The 23,630-nt window shown below is 41.9% G+C and overlaps 1 protein-coding gene across 1 annotated transcript in view; it reads right to left on the minus strand.

The window, feature by feature from the left end:
• The window catches only part of Slc30a7 (solute carrier family 30 member 7), a 62,897-nt gene that overhangs the window by 25,096 nt on the left and 14,171 nt on the right, over positions 1-23,630 (minus strand). The window contains exons 5-8 of the mRNA XM_050145050.1: positions 23,429-23,555; positions 18,646-18,789; positions 14,478-14,528; positions 11,174-11,309 (exon numbers count right to left, since the gene is read on the minus strand). Of these exons, the coding sequence (XP_050001007.1) occupies positions 11,174-11,309; positions 14,478-14,528; positions 18,646-18,789; positions 23,429-23,555 (458 nt within the window). The remainder of the gene's footprint in view (positions 1-11,173; positions 11,310-14,477; positions 14,529-18,645; positions 18,790-23,428; positions 23,556-23,630) is intronic.

The following is a 23,630-nucleotide window of genomic DNA, read 5'->3' on the forward strand; positions in this document are numbered from 1 at the left end:
TTTGCTTAATGATGCAAAGATGTGTTGAATTCTTTTATGTTGCATTTGTTTAACTCGGTGAAGCTGTGATACTCTGCCTGTCTAAAACATCTGATTAGTCTCATAAAGAAATGAATGGCAATAGCAGGGCAGAAGAGAGGAATAGGTGGGGCTGGCAGACAGAGAGGATAAATAGGAGAAATCAGGCTTGAGGGAGAGGAGGAGTGAGAAAAGGAGAGAAGGATGCTAGGGGCCAGCCACTCGGCCACTCAGCCACTCAGTCACCCAACCACCCAGCCACCCAGCTACTCAGCCACTCAGCCACCCAACCACTCAGTCACCCAGCACTCAGTCACCCAGCCACTCAGTCACCCAGCCACTCAGTCACCCAGTCAGTCACAGAGTAAGAAGGAAAGAAAGAATATAGAATTTAAAAAGGTAAAATGTAAGAGGCAAAACATAGTTAAAGAGAACTGGGATAATTTAAGTTAGAAAAACTGGCTAGAAACAAGCCAAGCTAAGGCCGGGCATTCACAAGTAAGAATAAGTCTCCGGGTATGTATTTGGGAGCAGAGTGGCAGGACCTCAAAAGACTTATAAAAAGAAAAGAAAAAGACAAAACAACTACACCTGGGTATGCCCGACTTAATGGGAGCCGAGCCCTTCAAAGAGGGAGTAAAGCGCTGGTGGAGGCCAGCTGCTCCCTGCTGACTCTGAGGAAATAAGCCACTATGAGCTCAACAGCTGCACGGTCAGGATTTCTGCTGACAACCACAGAAGCTTGAGATGACCCTGAGCCTCAGATGAGCTGCAGCCCCAGCCAACACATTAGTTACAGCTTTGTGAGGCCCGAGCACAGAAGCTGGCCAGGCTATGCCAAGAATACTGATCATGGAAACTGTGAGATAACTCAGCAGCCTGGGCGATTCATGGAGTCAGCAGTTCCTCACTACCCCCTTCCTACTTCATATGTAGTCTACAGCCCCTTCACAGAAACACAGCTCAGTCATCCCAAATAATACTGTAGAAAAATAAACCAGGACTTAAAATCTTTACTGTAGGAGAGCATGAGAGAGCAAGAGAAAGTGAGCGAGAGCGAGAGCCACACACACAGAGATAATGGTATCTTATAAGCCTTTTAATAAAAGCACAAATCTAAGGCAGTTTTATGCTTTCCCTGTAACAATTCTTAAGAGTGACATGAGGTCAGAAACAGAGAATTCTTCCTTGTTTAGGAAGAATTAGGGCTGTCTAGATTTGGGTAGTCTGTATATTTATTTATATTTCATTAATGATCTCTCCTCTATCTGGCAGGTCCTAAAAAATGCATTTTTTAAAAGTTTTTCGAGACAGGGTTTCTCTGTAACTTTGGAGCCTGTCCTGGCACTAGCTCTCATAGACCAGGCTGGCCTCGAACTCACAAGGATCCACCTGCTTCTGCCTCCTGAGTGCTGGGATTAAAGGCGTGCGCCACCAGCGCGCAGCTAAGAATGCACTCTTGAGGGAAGAATGAAGTTTCTGATAAAATAATAGTATAACTGTGCCTCTTGCAATGCCATTTATTTATGCCACATGCAAAGCTGTGAACTTTCCAAAAGAGAAAGGCAGGGAGGGTTGATTTTAAAACGTAAAAGCCTTCAATTTCAGGCTGCCATTGTTGGCAGCAGGATCCTCATGAAACACTGTTTTCTGCGACAGCAGGGAAGTCAGTTTTGATGGTGAGAACTTCCTCACTGGGGTGACAGCAGGAAGGGAGGAAGGAAGGAAGCCAGACGGCACACAGGACTGCGGTTCAATCTCACTCTGCAGCTCTCCAGGCTGAGTCCCACATACATGGATCTCTGATATGAAGATATTTTCCATCTCTATTCATATCTGACCAACTGATAAGCCCAGCCATTGCCAGTAACTTACATGAACTACTGCACTGGAAACAAACAGGTATCCCTGGCACAACGGCAGCAGCATGCCTGTGAGTAAACCTGGGAAGGGATCTTCAAAGTTTGGATACCACTACTTTATAATTTAGGGAACACTGAGAATTTGGGATGACTTCACAGGTTTCTTACTGTTTCTCCTGATGCTTTACGCTCGACTTTAATTTGCAAATACTGTCTAATTTCAAATTAAAAACAAACCCCTCAAGACTGACTTTTATAAAGCACTGAATGTCATTATTAAACAGCTACCTAATGCATACCTTAAAAAGTGCTATGCCTAAGCTTTGACAGAGTCAAGTGTAAAACGTTGTCATGGGGCAACACATTCTTGTTTAAAGTAACTACTTTTCAGCCTTTGGGCAAAGAACAAATTTAAAATTTCTTACATGGACATGACTCTGATACTGTGATCTGACCAACAGGGTTATCAGAAAAGATGAACTTTGACAGGTCATACAGAAGATATTTCCACAAATCAAATTAAATCCAAACTACAAAGGTTTGGATTAAAATATATTATACACATAGTTTAAAGTTTTCAATACAAGTTATGAATAAAAAAACCACAGCATTCAATCCTGTAAATTACAAAACTCTGTAATTGGGCAGCTTCTTATGGACCATATGATTGAATCTAGAATAGCAGGCTTTTATTAACTTTTAACACTAATTAATATTGGGCAGGTGAAATGTTAAATAAAAAAGGAAGGGCTACACAAACATTCACACAGCACGCAGAATCTGAGTGCAACCCTACCAGATGACTCCCGCTTCTTCCATGTAAACACGTAAGGCCATCTGAATACTCGGTCAGGAACGCTTCAACTCAACACCTGAACAAGGTGTGACCTCTGATTTCCATATTTACTATGAGATGAAACTAAGTTTCTAATACAGCTTATTTAGTTCAAATCTAAATGGCCTCTGAATCTATAACATCAGATTTGTTATTTAGTAATCTTTGCCCTTCGGTTCTGAAAACTCCCTTTGTATCACAAAGCAATCTATAGAATGTCAATTCCTATTTTCCTTACTAACTTGGCTTATAACATGCTAAAAGCATCCTGGGTCAACAATCCCTGAAAAGACATTTAAGCACACAGACACTTAGAAAGGAACAAGTCCACATTCACAAATGACAAAGAAGAACCATAACCCAAGCCTCCCAAGCCTCAACCTAGGTCTCCAGAATTCAAAACACTACGGGGAGCAAAGACACTGTGTCAGGCTGAGGGTGAGGGTCCTAGTGTCCTGGAGGATCTATCTCCTGACACACTGCTGCACATAACACCACTGTTCTGGAAAATGAGGATGCTAAATTCAGGGGTTAGGTAGGGGTGGGGATGCTCCAGAAGTATGGGCATCAGAACCACGCTTTAGAGACTTCCAGACTGACAGGAAACAGGAAGAAGAAGAAAGGACTCATAGATCAGGATACTGTGAGCAAACACCGAACAAAGGCAACCGGGGGCAGGGTGTCTCCCCTAAGTGACAAGCTAAAATGCGGTACTATACATGGAGATACTACAGAAAAAAAAAAAAAAAAAACAACTTTGAAAAGCAGGCAAGAGGCAGAAAACAGGGCTTTTTGATCCTAAGAGATTTATTCTGGAAACATCAGTAAGGCGCCCATAGGTTTAGCAACTTTCTGAGATGTCTACTTAATAAAACCGCCACATAAATACTCTCACTGTACTTTGTTACGTAAGTCAGTTTTTCATCACTGCAACAAATACACCGAGATAACCAGATGATAAGGAGGACAGGTTTATTTCGGGTCACGGCAGGGCAGCCCTTCATGGCAGAACAGGATGGAGAGCCAAGCCACTCCCTGCAAAGAGAGCCAGGGAGCAAAGCACAGGAGAAGGGGCCAGAGCCTCTCTACTTCCTTCAGAGACACACAGCCAGCGATGAGGACCTCTCACCAGGCTGTACCTTTTAAAGGTTCCACCATCTCCCAACTGTGCTCCAACCAAGACCAAGCCTTTACCACGTGGACATTTCTTCAGGTGACACTTAAGATTCAGACACTGGGGCACATGTATATTTTTTTTTTTATTTTCTTTTTTTGGTGCATGTGTGTGCACACGCATGCAGACGTGTATGGGTATGCAGTTGTATCCATGAGACATCTGACTCTACGGCAGAGGAAAGCCAGTATGATGTCTTTGGGGTTTAAAAGGGACATAGATGATTGAGAAGCTCAGTGGGGGAAGACTACACCTCTCGGAACTCGGCTCTTCTCAGCACACAGATAACCATTTTCGACTTGTGGCCCGGGGCTCCCCTCAGTAAAGAACATACCCTTGACGAGGAGTTAACGTGACTCCTAACTTACACACTGGTTGTGTTTTAAAACATTACTTGGCTGTGTGGAAAAAAAATACCATTTTCCCCCCCAGGGAAAAGAATGCAAAGGGATGTGGGCTCTAGAGGGATTTGCAATAGAGGACGTTAAACTCTGATGGTAAATATGGAATTGAGTTAGCAATGTTCTTTAAGGAAAAACCCAGTGAGTGTCAAATGAACACAAACCTACTCCTGGACTATGATCCTATCAACCAAAACCCTGCTTCCTCTTTACTGGCCGGGCATGACCCTATCCTGACATAGTCAAGTCATGAAAAAGGGAGTTGAAGCCCTTTACATATACTAATAATTAAGGAATATTTATGATCTCTTTGTGCTTGTGTGTGTGTAGGTATGTAGAGCAAACACAAATTTCTAAACAAATTTAACTGAATTAGTGCTCTGTATAGGGTCCTCAGGACCTAAGAAAAGGTGGTTCACTAAAAACTACTGAATGTTTGTAAATGATAACATTACATAATAGAACCTTAAAAGTGAAAATTTCTTTTTAGCATTCCTGAATCATTTGGTTTCTTTCATAGTTCTAAATACCCCCTCTGCAAGCATCTCCCAACTAGGTTCTTCGTCTGAGCCACTGAGCACAGATGACTGGAGTGAGGACCACTTAGTCCCCAGGATAATACAGGCCCAGCATGTTCTGGATGCACAGGAGAGAAACACTCATTACCTGTAAATCGATGCCTCATGGTACCACAACCTCCCCCAGAATGCTAGTTAGAAAGGGTGGCAGACTGACTGGCCAGTCTCCATCTCCCAGTACAGTGGCTTTAGACACGATGCACGTACGGTTTTAGAATGTCACCGCAGGGCAACAGGACCCCAATTCGTTCCGTTTGACGACGTGAAAACTTACACAAGCAACAGCTAAGATTCTGATAGACTGTTTTCTTCTATCTCAGGTTGCCTAAAGAATTGTAAATGTAGCCACTTGAAAGGCAAACCACAACGGAAATTGTTAGGGAACACCCAAAAACATTTCTGAAAAAGATAAAATGCCTGCCGTTTCTCATACATGACTGTATGAAGATTGAGTAGCTTCCTATGTGTGCTGTTTATTAGAAACCACAAATGATTAGAACCAAATTACAATTTACCTACACTGGGCTCGCAGTCAAACCACTCATGTGTAAACAATGATTGTGATCGCTTACAATAATGTTACTGCATAACTCATTTTTCTTCTGGAAACAGCCTTTCTATTTCTTCCCTCTACTTATGAACATTGCGACTAAAGCCTCAAAAACTGGAGTATTTTTTCCCTCAACATGATAAGAAATAAGTGTATTACTTAAAAAGAAGTTTTATTTGTACATCTACATGATTTTTTAAAATAAGTACAAAGCACAGTAAGAATGCTGACTTGTAAACCTCAAAAAAACTGATTAAAAAAAAGTCTAGCAAGGCTTCAAAAACACACCTGTAACAATGCACATTGCTGTGTCCTGTTATAGATCTCCATCAAGCATGAGACTCCTTTTCATTCAAGTGGTTAACACAACAAAGTCAACGACATCATTTAAAACTTGCAAGGACACCACTGCTGGATTCGGCTTTCTATTTCCTTCCGATTCCAGCTTTATTCATGGGAGAAGAAGGAAGCAAAGCACTGTATACTTCGGTCCATTCCCAGGAGACAAATTCATTCTCTCGTCTCTACATTCCAGCCTGCTTTTCACTGGGAAACAAAATGCATCACCGCATAAACCAGTTCTACCCAGAAACTCTTACTACCCTTTGCTTGTATCAGCCGATGCTGAGAGAAAACCACCAACTATGGGAAGTAACTTTTGGGATCAAAGGGAAAACTGAGTCTAGTTAGAGGAGAAAAGGCAGGGCAGGTTTCCAAAACACATTTTACCTGGGCAAAATGACACCTAAAAGCTGTAAGAGGTAGGAGAGAAAATACTTGTGTTCTGTTGAGATAACTTGAGATAAGGTCTTGTTGTCTAACCCACGCTATCCTCAAACTTGAGGTCTGCTCCCTCGGCCTCCCAGGTGCTAGGGTCACGGTGCCTGTCACCGTGCCCAGCACCTACAGGGTCAATATTATGCTAGAAACTTATGGAACGTCCTCACAAGCCAGCTGCTGAGTGTGGCGCTCCTCTCCCAAGCATGGGTTTTAAAGGAACGACAACACTAAGTTGGTCCTTTATACAAAGTTTAGAATTTCTTGGGTATGTTCATGGGGAGACAGCAGGGGCCCTCTTGCTCATTGTTTCTTCTTTTAGATCTCTGTTCCCCCCACACCCTCCCACCACACCTCCCTTAAAGGGCAAGCCCATTCAATCACTGATCGGCTAACCATTTGAATACCAGGGGCACAATTCTTGGTCACTCCCCTTCAGTCACTGAAGCGCCGAGCATCTGGCTGTCTACCTATCACCACTACTCTTTCTTTATTCTTTAAGTATCCACATGGACAACCCATCCTTTGGTCTCTATATAGTGCTCTTTTTTTCCATCTTGCTAAATATAACTTAGACTTTAGATCTTGATTTTAAACATGTCTTGCTATTTTTATGTGTCTCGCTATTATTATTTTATTTGTATTAGTGCTTTGCCTGCATGTAAGGGCACACATGCACACACACACACAATGGAGTATGATTTGTGCTGGTTAACTACTCCTAAGCAGGGGCCTGCTTCGGAGCAGGGCTGACACATTCAGTTAATTTCTTTCTATTATAATTCCTACTTTGCCCCCATCACAGTAGCACTGATCTGGGAAAATGGCACAACTATTAAATCCAATTCTTCCTACCATTCTATAACTTGTACTCAGTAGCTAAATAAGACCAGAGGAAACATACAACCATACTAGTTGTTTTTATACTAAATTCAAGACCACAAACCTCAAAGTGGGTCCTGGGTGCTGCCTGGCAATCATACTTTTCCCCTTTACGGGGAAAGGCTTTGAACGTAGCTGACTATGGCTAACACACACACACACACACACACACACACACACACACACACACACACACGGGGAAAGGCTTTGAATGTAGCTGACTATGGCTAACACACACACAAACACACACACGGTATCTCTGATGCTCTCTGACCAGGCTTTCATTCTGACATCTCTCCCTAGCGTTTGGTGTAAGTGACCAATCATCCCAAGAGCATTTGATGGCGTGGATTATTTCTTCCTGCTGAAAGCAGTGTGTTCCTGCCTCTCCTGCCTTGCTGCACTGCACAGTACATGTCTTATTATCTGCTTGTATAACCATTCGCTTTGCTGGCTCCCCCATGGGGGAAGGTATTTGCTATGTGATCAACTGCCCAGCTGGGTAGGTACCACAGCATTTGCTGAATGGCCTTCAGGTGGACTGCAGTTATCCACTGATGTGGGATTCCCCTCTGGATGCTGTGAATACCATGGTTAATGGAGGAACTGCTTTGGGCCTATCGCAGAGCTATAGGGGAACAGAGCTAGGCGGGGAAAACTAAATGGAATGCTCAGAGGAAGGAGGTGGAGTCAGAGAGAAGCCATGTAGCCCCGCTGGACAAATGCCGCAACTTTACCCAGTAGGCCACAGCCACGTGGCAATACACAGATTACTAGAAATAGGTTAAATTAATATGGAGTTATCAATATACAATCCTGTATCTACACAGCCACTGCCTACTGGGCGCCTCCACATGAATAACTCAGCAGCATCCCAAAGCAGCAAGGAGCAGAACACGGTCGCTGAGCGCCCTTCCAAAGGGAGGGAAACACTGCTCTTCCTAGTCTCCTCTCAGTGACAACACAACTCCTCCGTCCATCCCAGGTAGGAGCTCTAAGCATTGCCACGGCTCCCATTCGCTTAACCCTGACCCACACATCCATACCCATGAGCAAATCTCCATAGTTCTACCCCATTTTCTGCCTTTATTCGCATCTCTCCATTGCTAGAGTAGACCCATCTACAAGGTGTCTCCCCTGGTTCATTATGGCAGCTTCTAGATGGTACCCTCAGTTTCATTCAAAATAGCTTCTTTCTTCTTGTGTTTATTTATTTTATTTTACCCAATTAATTAATTTATTGGAGACAGGAGCTCACTATGTGGTCTGGTTGATTGCTAACCAAGCTGACCTAAAACTCACAGAGATCCCCCTGTCTCTGCCTCCCGAGTGCTGGGATTAAGGGTGCCACCATGCCCAGCTAAAAACCAATTTTAAAACTTCAAATCAGGAGGCTGAAGAGACAGCTTTGTGGCTAATAGCATTTACTGATCAGTTCCCCGCACCCATCTGGCAGCTCACAACTATCTAAAATTACACTGCTAGGGGCTCCACAAAGCTCTTCAGACCTCCACAAGGCACCAGACATACCCATGGTACACAGACATACATGCAAGTAAAACACTCACACACATAAAATAAATAAATAAAAATACAAATCAGGGTAAGCGGATGCAGATGAGTGACGGGTGCTTGCGTAGCATGCGCAGGCTTTGGCTTGGTCCCCAGCAGCACAAACAAAACATATGGACCAAGGCTCACTCATGATTTCCCACTGCAGTGGAAATTAAATCCGACTTCGGAGCCCTGTAATTTTCCCTGACATATTTCTTTAGCTTCATCCCAAACCACTCTCCTCTTGCCCCTGGGCTCCAGCTACACTGGGCCTCCTTTAGGGCAGCTGTTTTTAACCATGTGGCTTTTTTTTTTTTTTTTTAAAGAACTGGTCCCTAGGCTGGAAAGCTTTTGGTGACATTTAGTTGCAGACTTGCCTTATTCAACCTCAGATGACAGCTCAGAGACTACCATGATGTCCTCTTAGTTCTGCACAATAAATAATCATTTCATATCGGAATGTCAATCTATTACTTTGATTTTCTCTCCTGTGTGGCAATATAAGTTTGTTGTGTGCATATATGCATTTATCTGTTACTTATTTTTGTTTGTAGAGTAAATGAATAAGAACGTAACAAAGAAAGAATTTTCAATTGGAGTTAGAAAACATAACTCTTACTTTTGTTTTTGTTTTTACTTTTATGTTTGTTTGTTTGTTTGTTTGTTTGAGACAGGGTTTCTGTATGTAACAGCCCTGGCTGTCCTGGAACTTGCTCTGTAGACTAGAGTTGGCCTCAGACTCACAGAGATCTGCTTGCTTCTGCCTCCCGAGTGCTGGATTTAAAGGCTGAGTCACCAGTGCCTGGCTAGAAAATATAACATTTTAGAATGAAAAAAGCCTAAGTTCTTTTGACTCAAATCTGAAGTGTGCCAATTTCTTTGCCAGGAAAACCATACGGTCGCTTTAACGTAACAGGACAACCGTGTGCCCTCACAGAGCTGCAGGGACGCACGGTGAAGAGCTTGGTAGAAGCAGCTAGAGGAAAGGACTGCACACGGCACGGGAGGCAAAGCTGTTTGCACTAAGCTTCTTGGGAGGATGTGGAGCTGGGGTATACACACCTGCGAAAGGGTGTATCAAATGCATAAAGAGCTTAGAGAGAGAAAATGGGGATGGGAGAGCAGAGTGTTCATAATGTATTTGTGAAACTGAAAATAAGTCAGGAAAGTGACATCACTGGAGAAGAGAGAGTGAATTGAGGTGAGGCAGGAGGGAAGGAGGGAGCGGCTAAGAGGGCTAGATAATACCAGGGAAAGGAAATTATTATAGACCTTAAACTTTATTCTGAGATAAAGAGTCGGGAAGGCCTGAAAGCAATATAACTGCAGTGCGTCACATAATCCCCATCAAAGAAATGTCGCTGCAGCATGAGAAGAAGAAGGCAGGGAGGACAAAGAGGACATCACAGTTTTCCAAGCAGACCACCGCAGAACTTGGGTGACAAACAGAGACAGAGCAAAGGGAACGCTAAGAGCATACACTCTTCAAAACCACCAGGAGTTACTAGGACTGTAACACACAATAGAGCAAAAGCCCACCGAAGGCCCGACAGCCAGCCAGGCAGGCATAGGCATCACCAGGCTGGTCAGGGGTCTGTCACGTCTACACTAATATGAGAGAGGTTGGTTAAGACCTCCAAAGGTGAGGGGAAGGCACGGGGAGCTTTAGAAAGGCTTCCCTTCGCCACCTGCCTCCGTGTGCAGATAATCAATGAATAATCTGCATGTTTAAAACAAATATTCTATTTTTAGGGCAGAAACTGAAAAACAACCACTTCTAACTTTAGCACTGCAATCTCTGACATCGCTCCTAGTCAACCCGGAGCTGCAAACAGTCATTAAGGTCTCTCTTCATCAGTCTTCATTTCCATTAGAAAACTTCTACTAAGAGCGGAGGGCGGAGAAATGATAGCGCTCTGAGACACGGCATGCAAATTTTAAAATAATTAAATGTTGCAAGATAAAAGAACGTTTTAATGTTTTTAAATAAAAATGAAGCCAACAATAAAGTTTGCTTCAGGACAAAGGGTCTGAGGTGATAATGATATTAGCTGCACAGCACACTGCAAACAGTCACCAGGATGGACGGCCCTACACACTATGTGTTTACGAGGCCCTCGCCTCATGGCAAGTGAGGGAAGGAAAAAGGAGAATGAAACTGTATAACCCAAGATAATTCTAGCAGAGGTAACATCGGTACTGGAGTGTGACGTTGTCACATCTAGATATAAACTATAATATCCTAGATAATGCAGTTTATATTGCTATTATTTTAGTCCATAGCTATAGTGTATGGTTTAAGATTTGAATTATGATCAAAGGCTTAAATGCCAAAAACCAAAAGGAAATGTTAAAATTCCAGACAAGGTATAAATGGAAAATACATGAAAATGTAAAGAGGAAAAGAGAATTTGGACAGGAATTTCTTTAAATCCCAAAGGAAAGCCCACATGATAACCTGCACTGTAGATGTCTAATCACGGAGTTTTGAATTGCCCCTCCCTCATTCTAATAACAGATACTAACACAGTATGCCACTTACCTTATAACTATAAGAATGGCTATAAGAATCGAGCAGATAGGATCTGCTATCATCAACCCAAAATTCTGCATCATGATGGCAGAGGCAATTACACCAATACTCCCAAGTGTATCTGCTAGAATGTGTAAAAATACACCTAGAAAGAAAACATCATTGAGATTAACATTGTAGAGCAGGGATATTTCTTAGGACTATACTCATGTTTTCATACATGAAGCACTACATATCAATGTGGAAAGTCAGTCAGGAAGAGTCCTGACGGCTTAGCGACTGCAGAGCAGAGCACTTAAGTCCTCTCAACCACCAGTTCAACAGATAACTCGTATTACACTTGTTCTTCATACAACAGTGCAACTGAAAGATTAGAGGAAATTATTTTTAAACACTGTTTATGGAATTCACCTTTACTTTACAAAGGACAAAGGTTCGGGCAAGGAAAGGACATCATGTGAAAAAATCGGTTAAGAAAGCATTTTAATTTTGAAAACATGGACACATAGTGCCCTCTGCTGGTGGTTAAAAATATTGCCTAGAACTAGAATTTCATATGGACCCTAACTCTACATAACCTGATATTAATACCCAAAAAGTTTCACTACCTAAATTTATTACTGAGTTCAGATTCACCATGGAAAAAAGCAGATATCCGAATACTTTTAAATGTCTAGAAAATATACGCTGACTCTCAGTAGTAAGTACTAAGTAGGTCACTGGCGAACTGCTTAAGCGCGCAGATGCACTAGGATAAGTGACACTGGCCCAGGAAACCATGAAATCTCAGGGGAGAAGCTTCACATACGATTCTTTCTGAAAATACCTGGCGATAACTCACTCAACATGGAGATCTTGAATGAGCAAAAGACACCACACAGCAAAACAGTCGTTAAACTTAAGTGTGCTTCACTCAGAGAAAACCATTGGTCTTCAACACCATAAACTGCTCCACATGGACCGAGCAGTTTAGAAATGGGCCAGATTCCCTAAACAATAGAAGGTAAATATGTGCAGATTTAAACTAAAGGAGACTCTGTAGCAGCTTAAGCTCTGGCCACCAATGAGTCCCTGCAGTGAGATTTCATCTGTGTTTTAATAAATACAACTTGCCCGAAGATCAGAGAGTAAAACAGCCCCATACTAGTTTGCCACAGAAACCGGGAGGTGCATGCCTTTAATCCCAGTGGTGCACGCCTTTAATCCCAGGCGTACAGAGGAATATAAAACAGGAGTCAGCTCTCACTCAGTCTCATTCTGAGATTCCTGGAGGCAGGATCGCCCCTTCGGACTGAGGTAAAGGTAAGAGCCAGTGGCTGGCTATTTGTTTTTCTGACCTTCAGGTTGAAATCTAATTTCTGTCTCTGGATTTTTATTAATCATGCTACAAGTCCCTTTAAATCCTAATGTTTGCTGAAAAGACAGTTCACTGCCACCTGTAGTGTACAGCGGCCACAGCACATGGCACTCGATACTATTCCGTGTCATCCGTGCAGACTACTCTGCAGAAATGTTAGCGTTTGTGTGCGGATGTGCATGTACGTGTATGCACATGCCACAGTACGTGTGTGGAGGGCACGGGAAAGCTCGTGAGTCAGTTCTTGCCTTTGAACATGAGGGCCCTGAAGTCTGTACCTGGGTGTCAGGCTGGGTGACAAGTGTCCACACACCACAGTCACCTCACCGGCCCCAGAGCTGTTCAACAAATAAATAGTTCCCTGGCAAATTCGTCTAGATAGCCAGTTTCCCTACCGTACTTTAAATACCAAAAGAATAAACTGTATTTGTATCACTTCGGCTTTAAAAAATATAATGAAAAAGATGGATATAATTCAATACCCTTTAAAGTCCCTACATTATCAAATCTTAAACATGGTAACATAGTTCTAAGTTTTCACATCCTTCAATCAGTGTTTTGATAGGAACAAAGAAAAATAGTTCTGAACAATGAAAAAAGGGGGGAAATAATTTGCTCTTGCTTCCCCCGAGGTTGGAAAGTCCCTGCCTACATGTAATTTCCTAGCCAGAAGTGGGTTTTATTAGCACACATCATTAACTACTCTATTTTATTGAAACTATGCATGAAAAAAATCACTAAAGACATATAAAGTATGTTTAACTCATATAAAAATCACTAAAGACATATAAAGTAAGTTTAACTCATATAAAATTGAAACCATGCAAGACTTGTAACACACCAATGAATTAACACCTCTAAAACTTGGTTCGCTAGAAGCTGAACTGAGGACAAGCAAGCAGGTGAAACTGCATTGGCTCCAAGTGCTCATGCCTACGCGTCCGCAGAGCAGCTGCCCAGGAGACTTCGCTACCAGGCAATCACAGCTGCCCATCAGCTTCCTCTCGGCCTTCTCAAAACCCACAAACTCATGGGTTTCAAAATATAAACTCGTTTTCATTATAATTTGTACAAAAGATGATAAAAGACTACATCAAGCTTCCCCCCATTTATGACTCTCCGTAACTAAATGTAAGTTATTATCAAAGCTAATGATAGCATTTGATACAGTTGCATCAAACAGGTGCAAAGATTGTTTTTAAAGCGATTCCATAGATTTTGTAAATGGAAAACTGGTGACTATCAGGTAGCCTAAGCCTTGAAACTAAATCTTTCCTATGAAAAAAAAAACACAAAAAGTAAGAATTAAACCAAGAAAAATTGAGAAAAACACATACAGGCGAGGCTGGATCTAAAGCCACTGAGAAAACGAGACTGAAATAGAATTAATAACAACAACAAAAGCAAGAAGCGGGAAGCCGCGAATCTGGACAATACAGTCCAGGGGACACTGAGAAGGACCGGTTCATCTCCCCAGAGGGAAGTAGCAGAGTGCATGGGCAGGCTGCTCTGCTCTAGCTGGTGCTGTGCACACGACAGTAAGCTCCTGTTTAGACATCACTAATTGATGATGACAAAGGCCTCACTGGGTTTCATTTTTAGCTCTAAATTTCCCTAAAACTTATGAAATTATTGAACACTATTCTTGGAAAAACTGTCATAATCCTAGGAAAGCAAACACACCTGGAGTCCCTGGAGTCAGGCCTAGTACTTACCTTTAGCAGGGTTTTTCGATGGCTACGCTTTTTTGTGTTTTTGTGTTAATTAAATCTGTGAAAACAGTCAAGTGACAAAAACTAATATATTAAATATAGTGTGTGTGTTCTTTCCTAGGAAGAATAACATTTAAAATATGATACCAGGTACTATTTAAAAAAAAAAATAGAGAACTCTCGACAATTGAGAACTATGAAGCCAGTTTCATAAAATTAAGAAACACACAATTGCATGTCATACCTTGTAAAATCTGTCTGCTGGGTCCTGCCGTTTCTTTGAAGGATGGACCACCTGTAGAGAATTAAGTTATTTTAAAACATCTTTTCAATTCCCGATCCAAACGTTTGATTTCAGATGTCATTTTGCTCAAATGTATGACGCAGGTGTGAGTATACAGTCATATCAGACCTACAAAGTGATGTTTAAATTTAATTAAGTAATTGAAAAGAGGTGAATCTAGAGAGGGCAATTTTGAAATATAACAAGAGTATAGAATATTCTGGATATTATTGTACTATAAATAAAAATCACAAGAAATTCTAAATATTATGAAAATCTACCAACATTGTACTGATGAAGTTTGAAGCGGTCCATGAACAAAAGGCAGGACTGACATCAAGGTGCTGCTGCCGCCTGTGGGACGGCAGCTTCCGGTAGAATCTATATAATGGTGCCACTTTCTCCACAGAAGACAGACAGACGCCACCTGTGACAGTTACTACACAGAAGACAGACCAAAGCTACCTGCGCCACTTTCTCGCAGAAGACAGTCACTACTAAAATCCTGTCTTATATCACATTAACGGCCTGAAGCACTTCCCTTTGTCCACAGGGGCAACAGAAAGCCATTGCTACAGATGTGCCCTGGAGGCTCCAAGGACAGAACCTAGGCTGCGGTCACAGGCCGGCAGGTGAGCTGCACAGTATTTCAGCTCAGCTATGTCAAAGCGAACACTAATGTGAAGCACATAGGTTCATGGCTAACATCCCTTGTGGAAAAGACTGAGGCGGAACGTGGATAATATATGTGACATGTAACCATGCGCTCTCAAGCATAGTAAACGCATTTCAAACTTTTAGATCAGTGACGTGCTCAAGAGGTTAATGCGGGGAGGGTGTCGTTCTCCTAACAAAACTCCTTTTGCGGAATGAAAACATTCTCCTTATGATGAAAAGATAAAAATAGGAACGTTTCTATATTTTTTAATATATCAGAGACCACTCAGTTTTGCAATAAAACAAAAACACACATACATGGTAAGAGGCTTCAGTATTGGTTTAGTGGGGCCATCAGGAGACCAGCCGAGCTCCGCTAACACGAAGCGTGGTGACCCGCAGGTGACAGTACACTTGACCACTACAGCAGCGGTGCTGGGGCAACAGTGCAGCAAAGACACAAAAGCGACAGGCGACAGACACAGTATGTCCCGTGGTCCCACGGTACTCTCCCAAAAGATGCAGCTGTCACGGAAATCCTACTCACAGTCAAAAGCATAGCCATTATTAAAACTGAGCTCCTGAGCAAATCACCAAGTTTCTACATGTATGAAATATCTCTAGAAAAGTCATTTTGGCCAGTGCTGGCTCATGCCTTTAATCCCAGCACTCAGGAGGCAGAGGCAGAGGCAGGCAGAGCTCTGTGAGTTCAAGGCCAGCCTGGTCTACTGATACAAATTTAAGGCCGATTTTGCTACACCGTATACATGTATTCCAACTCGTTTAAGGTATTGTGTTTATACAGCTCATTTAAAAATGTAATGTATAATTAAAAATTATAGATTAATAGTCATTTATAATAGTCAAACTCGTGGTCATGTTAGGTTTTTTTTAGATATAGAGATACATTTCAGTTTGATAGATAATCTTCAACACTTCAAAGACCTATGGATATAGCATTTAAAAGGCTTTAAGAACTTAGACTTTCCTAGACAGTGAAACATGTAGCACCAATTACTCATGAGGAAGATGGGCACTGAAGAGGCTCCTAGTTTGCTAGCTATTTGGGTAAGAAACTGCTCTTGCCTAGACTGCTTGATGGTATGCTGTATAAACTGAACATGCAGGACCCACAAAAAACTGACTGCTGAACTTGTCAAAAGAAGGTGAGATAGTCCTTCAGGGTTCCTGCTCCATGAAAGAGTCTGCCAGACATTGGGCAGGACACAGAAGAAAGTGACTGACAAACTGCCAATAGAGGTAAAATGGTCTTTCAAATTCGCTACTTTGTGGAAAAGTCTGCTAGATACTATGGGCCTGTAGGCTGAAAATGGATGCCCAAACAAAACAAAAGAACTTTGGGTTACTGTCCAGGCAGCAAGATGTCTCTGTAATTTCTAGAACTTTGGAGGTTGCTTAAATGCACTTATTGTTTACTTAGGTAATATTATATCCTTGTTGGATCTTTGATGGAGTTGAAGACATACAGTTAATGTTATAGTTTCCCTTAGTTATGATAAAAATAAATTAGATATAAAATTTTAGACTCACAAAGATAAAATAGATGGAATATTTTCTCTTACTTTGCCAGATACAAATAGACTAAAGATTGTAACTGTGATTCTTGCTTGATACCTGTTTTGTTATATGTAATTTTACTATGTTAAAGTTAAAACCTTCCTTTTTCTTTAGTCGGGAAAGGGGAGATGATATGGGATTCCCCTCTGTATGCTGTGAATATTTTTTTATTGCCATTGATTAATAAAGAAGTTGCTTTGGCCTAAGGCAAAACAGAATATAGCTAGGCAAGAAAACTAAGCTGAATACAGGGAGAAAGAAGGCAGAGTCAGGCAGTCACCACATAGCCATCCAAGTAAGATGTAAGGTAACAAACCACCAGCCTCGTGGTAAAGTATAAAATAATTAAAATAGGATAATTTAAGAGGTAAGAGTTAGTTAATAAAAAGCCTGAGCTAAAAGGCCAAAGAGTGTGTAATTAATATTAAGCCTCAGAGTGGTTATTTTATACGCGGCTTTGGGAACAGGCGGGTGGAGAAAACCCTGTCCAGGGGAACCAGTGGGACGAGGAATACCTGTAGCTACACGAGCATATGGGGAAAAGACAACCCTTATACACTATTAGTAGGAATGTAAACTGGTGCAACCACCACAAAAAGTAGTATGTGCTTACAACCAGTACCAGTTTACCAGTTCTGGGCACACAACCAAAGGAGCTGAAGCCCAGACCCCCCAAACCTAGGTGTGCTTCCCTTCACTGCTCTGCGTGCGACATTCCACACTCAAGACAGGGGACACCCTGAAAGTTCCTGAAGGAAGGGATGGGGCATCCGTCCTCCTTCTAAAAGAGAAAGCTGCAATTCAGGACATCGTGGATGAATGTGGCAGCTAACGATTAATACAGCTACCATTTATATGAGGAAGCTGAAGGAGTCGAATTCATAGAGACAGAGAGGAGCTCGGCCGTTTCCAGGTGCTGGAGGTTGTAGGGATGGAGAAGTAATTATTGAAGGGCGAAAGGTTAAGTTATCCTATTCATGCATGAGGCCCAGAGAGCTGTAAACACTGGAGCAATTATAGCCAGCACTGTACTGTACACTTGAAATTGTCAGAAGGGCAGATTTTATGCTGTGCTCTAATCTAAACAATGGATAAATAATAAAGAGGTGGGAGGAAGCGCGTGGTGGTGAGGTCCACAGCTCAGACTGAGGTAACAGCTCCACAAGGGTGAACCGGTCCGGGGTAAGGCGTGAGCCCTCGATGTGCACAGCGCTTGGTTCACCAGCCACATCTCAATGCAGTATTTTGGAAACGGGAAGACTCAAAACTGGGATGTCAAAATGTTAGAATGCTGAATCTGCAGGGCTCTTTCCATTTTTTCATCTATAAAGCTTTAGTATTCCATCCATACGGCCACTACCAGTAAACATCTGAGGGCACAACTTAAGACATAAGCAGATTGTGTTACCTAAACAGTTCCTATTAATTTATACTCACAACTCAAAAATGATCTGAAATTAAATGTTGATAAATAGGCTATAACTTAGTATCTACTACTATTACAAAAAGATTTCTGAATGAACACAAAGTATTAGGCAGTTAGCATAAAAAGTTATAATAAAAACTGAAATATCTCTAGTATTTTCATAACATTATTTACTAATGGCCTTGTCAGACTTAAAACAATCAAAGTTTTCATTTGCTAAACTTCAACTGCTTCTCATTCACACAATCAAAAGCCTGGTGTTTTATTATTACATTCATTGGGGGGAGAAAGAAAAAAAATTAAGCCCACTGCCTTACTTTCATGTTACAGTACAATAAAAAGAAACTGACATCGGGAACATGCCATTTAAACAGACTCACTAGAGGCCACGCGTCCTTTTGACAGTCCCCTCACACATCTTGTCTGTTTGGAAGGCTAGCCCTCTGCAGGCCCGCTGGCCCCACTCACCGTGAGAATGGAAGTGCCCGTGACCATGAGCATGGTCGTGGCTGTGTGCAGCTCCATGTTTGGCTTCATGACTATGGCAATGATCTTCGTGGCCATGGGTGTGATCTAGAGCACCATTAAAGAGGGAATGACTGTGTCCATGGCCTAGAAAACAAACAATATTTGAACAGAAGATATGCAAAAATACACAACTGATTACAATAATACTAGTTTGAAGAAGTCTGGCTCCAGAGTCAATGCAGAAAACAGTTGCTTCTAAAAAGTGCTGCCAACGTACTTATTAGCAACCCTGAGTTCTACCAGGGAGCACAGGAATAAACTCTGAAGGCCCAAATATGCAAATCCTGCAGGATCTCCAGGAGACCTGCATGCCAGATCACCTTCCAGAAGGCTGCAAGAGAATCTCAGCCAATTCCCCCTCCCCAAAGTCACAAAAGTACAGAAGAAACAAGTAATAAAGCACCATGTCAGAGCTCTGACAATCAGTGAGAACCACAGAATAGATTGATTGTCATCATCTACAGCAGCTACCAGGCCTTGTTAAGAAACACAGTCTTCCCTTCCCAGCCCAGGAGCAAAATCACCCAAAGTCACCACCCCGTAGATAACAGGGAAGTGAGGTTGCTTTGGGTGCGTTGTTAAAGCACCAACTGGTTATCCAGTATTCTTTCCACCAGTACAATTCACTGGCAGTCTCTAGTCCCCCAGCGAGGCTCCTAGGCTGAGAATTCAGCTGGGATTCAGGCACTAAGACAACAGTGGGAAATTCCCAGCAGTAAGTAGCTGCTGACACTAGACTTCTAAGAACTTCAGGAAACCTCAGAGAGGCAGATCCCACAAGGAACTCTGAAAAGCAGCAACATACTCCTTGGAATCTAAAAGGGTGTGCACAGGCTATGTGTGCACAGGCTATGCGTGCACAGGCTATGTGTGCACAGGCTATGCGTGCACAGGCTATGCGTGCACAGGCTATGCGTGCACAGGCTATGTGTGCACAGGCTATGCGTGCACAGGCTATGTGTGCACAGGCTATGTGTGCACAGGCTATGTGTGCACAGGCTATGTACATACCTAAAACAGACCTCAAAAAGAAGGATTTGCCATTCATCCTTCATTGTCCTTGACACCCTAAGCAAGCAGGAGAGAAAAGTCAGGGCTCTCTGGTAACTATGAAGTAAGCAGAGTTGCAAGATATACTTTCTCACAAAGATCCCTTTGCCAAAAGAGAGAGAGTTACAAGCAAGTCATTTGAGAAAATTGACTACACTCTGGGAGACTACTAACCCATACCAGTCTAAGTGTGAACATTTGTCAGACAGGAGAAAAACAAAAGGAAGAGCTTAAAATAAAAACTATCAGACAACTCAATGGCCACCTACTACAAGAAACACATGATTTGTCAACCAGTCCAGGAACGATTCAAAAGAAAAGTAACACAGGAACAAAACTCCAGAAACAACAAACTTTAAGGGGATGACAAAATTTGATACCAGGTGATCTAAAGTGTCCAGCCCTCATCAAGGAAGAAGCCTAGCAAATGTATAGGAATTTATGCCTCACACAAAGAGCAGCTAACTGAAGGTCCTTCCAAAGAGGCCCAGAGATGGACTTGGTAGGCAGATTTTAACCAGCTATTATAAACATATTCAATGAGTAAAAAGAAACCCCAGATCAGTAAGTCACCAACAATAACAGCATAAAAATTATAAAACCGAGTTGTGGGCTCATGACTACAATTGAGCACTCAGGAGACAGAGGCAGGAGGGTAGCTATTAAAAGGCTAGCATAGGCTACAGCAAGGTTTTGTCTCAAAACAACAAAAAATGTGTGTATATGGGGGAGCAGAGAGAAGAAGGGGAAAAATTTATAAATACCAGAGATTCTGGAATTAAAACATAATAGCAAACTGAAGAGGCCACTGGAAGAACTCAACAGGAGTTCTGAGTTGCAGCTGCAGCTGATGTACAAAAAGGTAAACAGAGATCACACTCTCAAAAGTAGGGGGGGAAGGTAATGAAGAAAAATGAGGCAGAGTCTCTAGAAAACAAGAGGAGGAGAGAGGAAAATAGGAACCAATGGCTGAAAATTACCCGCTTGATGACCATATGGTCAAGAAATCCATCAAAGTCCAAGTAGAATAAACTCAGTCAACTCAGTCATATCAGAAATATCGCAGCTGATGAAAGGCAAGCTAAGGAGGAAATCTTGAAGGTCACCTTTCCTTGCTACACACACACACACACTCACACTCACAATAAATACATAATTTAAAAGTGAAACAAATGAAAGAAACTGTAGAAGTCAAAAGGCAGTGGATGGATATTGAAATGGTAGTCTTGGGAGCAGAACTAAAAAATTCTACAATCACCAGGCAGTGGTGATGCAAGCTTTTAATCCCAGCTCTCGGGAAGTAGAGGCAGGCAAATATCTGTGAGTTCAAGGCCAGCTTGGTCTGCAAAGTAAGTTCCAGGACAATTAGTGCAGTTATACAGAGAAACCCTGTCTCGAGAAATTAAAAAATTCTATAATCTGCAGAACTCCCTTTAAAATAAAACCAAAATTGAGACAATCTGGATGAACAAAAGCCTGTCCCCTCAAAATATTATAGGGTTTTCAGGGTAAATCAAAAGACATTAAAGAGTAGTTCATAACTACAAAGGCACAGAGTTTGTGTTCCCAACTCTGAAAAGATAGAGCACAAACCAGTTAGTACAAAACTCTATTGATGGGTTACAGGCATAAAATAAAGGAAGAAGGGAACAGGAGAACACTGGCACAGAGGTCTGGGTATGACTGAATTAACTTCCCAAGCATCTGAACTAGATGCTCTCCCTGGGATAATCACTAAAAGTTTTCATAGGAAAAATGCTTATTCTTCCTAAGGGAGAAATATCTCAAACTCACGCATTACATAGAATACGGTATAAATAGATGGAGAAGCAAACTGGGTGACAAGAAACCATCAAACCCAAATGAAAGCATTAGCAAAGAGGATTTGATGATCATGCCCTGGGATAGGAAATCCTTGAAACAGAGAAGAAAATGCACATGGAACAAATAAACGACAGAAACCAGACTTTGCTGTCCTTTCATTTCCGCTGTTGCGACAAAACACCCTGAAAAGAGCAAAAGCAGTTACGGAGAGAAAAGAGTTTATTCCAGTTTGCACTTCCAGGTTTTGGTCAAGGCGGAACTTCAAACAGCTACTGCATCCACAGGCAAGCTCCCTTGCCTGCTGCTAAGCTCCATCTCAGGACCCTGCCTAGGGAATGGTGCCGCCACATCAGCTAACTACACTGATACAGTCCCCCATCAGGCATGCCCACAGGCCAAGCTAATGTACACAGCGCTTCATTGAGACTTTCTTCCCAGGAGCCTACAGGTGTGCCAGGGACAATTAAGGCTAAGCATCACAGACTACATACAAATGAGTCTCTATATGAAAACTTAAATAATGCAGTAACTGGGAAAAGATATTTGCAACACATAAAACAAAGAAAAGTGGAATATTTTAAGTAATTCTGAAGTAATTCTGTAACTTATAAACATGTGGGGAAAAACAGAGAAGTAATTATTGTCTAGAACATACCACCAGAATGTTCAGCTTCACTACAAACCAGAGACAAGAAAAAATTAGAAGCCAACTTTATTAAATATGAGCAAAACCGCTTTAACCTGTAATATTACAGGTTGATGTGGGCTGAGGAGAAAATACATTTCTGGAAATGAATATGAATAGTAGTCATTGCAGAAGGCAACTTTAAAAAGCACTCACTAAAAATGCTGTTTTATGAATTCTCCTTATACACTAACACACTGAACTAAAGACGCTATCTGCACTGATGGAAATGCTCTAGATCTGAACTGTGCAGTAAACAGCTTCATATGCTTTCTTGTTCCCTCTGTTTGTTGTTGTGTCTTCATTTTAGGGTATAAATGCATTGGGGGGCTTTTATTTTGCTTGTGGGTGAGACAGGGTTTCACCATGGACCTTAGACTGCCTGGAATTCACTATGTAGAACAGATAAGCCTGACAGTAGCATTAATCCTCCTGTCTCTGTCTCCCAAGTGCTGGGATTGTAGCAAGCATACACCATCAGGCCTGGTTTCATACCATGGAGCTTTCTGTGAGTTACAATACAGTGATTTCATAAATTAATTTAAAAAAATGCAAGGTAGCAGATAAACACCTATCACTGGAAGGATCTTTAAAATGCATTATACAGTACATTATAAGTGTACACACAACTTGTTTTAGTAACTAAATCTGTTGTTTTCTGGTAGCTGATTTTTTAATATGAATTAAATATTACATGAAGCAGATGAGTAACAGAAGTCTGGAGAGATCCACAGCAATACGATAATGTGCACAGCAGCTCAGACAGGCACTGGGACAGAGAGCTGCAGACAATCTGATAATGTGCACAGCATCTCGGAAAGGCACTGGGACAGAGAGCTGCGGACAAGGCATGGTTCAGGAGGACCTTTCTGAGTATCTAAACATATTTTATAACTTTAAAATTATTAATTTTCTAAAGTATTTAATGAAAGAAACATGCCAAAATTAAAAAGAAGAAGAAAACAGGGACTTGCAAGGATATCTGCCCTCAAATCTGAAGACCTGAACTCAAGTCACAGAACTCAGTGGACAAAGGAACCAACTCTCCCATGCCGTCCTCTGACATCCATATGCACTGTGCATGCACAAACACACACACACACACACACACACACCGAATAACTGTTAAAGGCATGAAGAAACAAAGAGTTTTAACCATCATACCAGAGTTATGAGAGTGTCCATGGCCTCCGTGGTTGAAAACAAATATTCCTACGAGGTTTACCACAAAGCCAAGAATTGACACAAGCAGCAGTCTCTCATGGTGTACATCTGGAGGAGCCAACGCTCTCTAGAAAACACACAATACAAAGAGACGGCATTGATAAAATTCCCGATTGAAACTGCTGGCAATGTAATGCAATAT

The sequence above is a fragment of the Alexandromys fortis genome, unplaced genomic scaffold (assembly GCF_014885135.2).
Source record: "Alexandromys fortis isolate MF-2015 unplaced genomic scaffold, M_Fortis_MF-2015_v1.1 scaffold_19, whole genome shotgun sequence".
Lineage (NCBI taxonomy): Eukaryota > Metazoa > Chordata > Mammalia > Rodentia > Cricetidae > Alexandromys > Alexandromys fortis.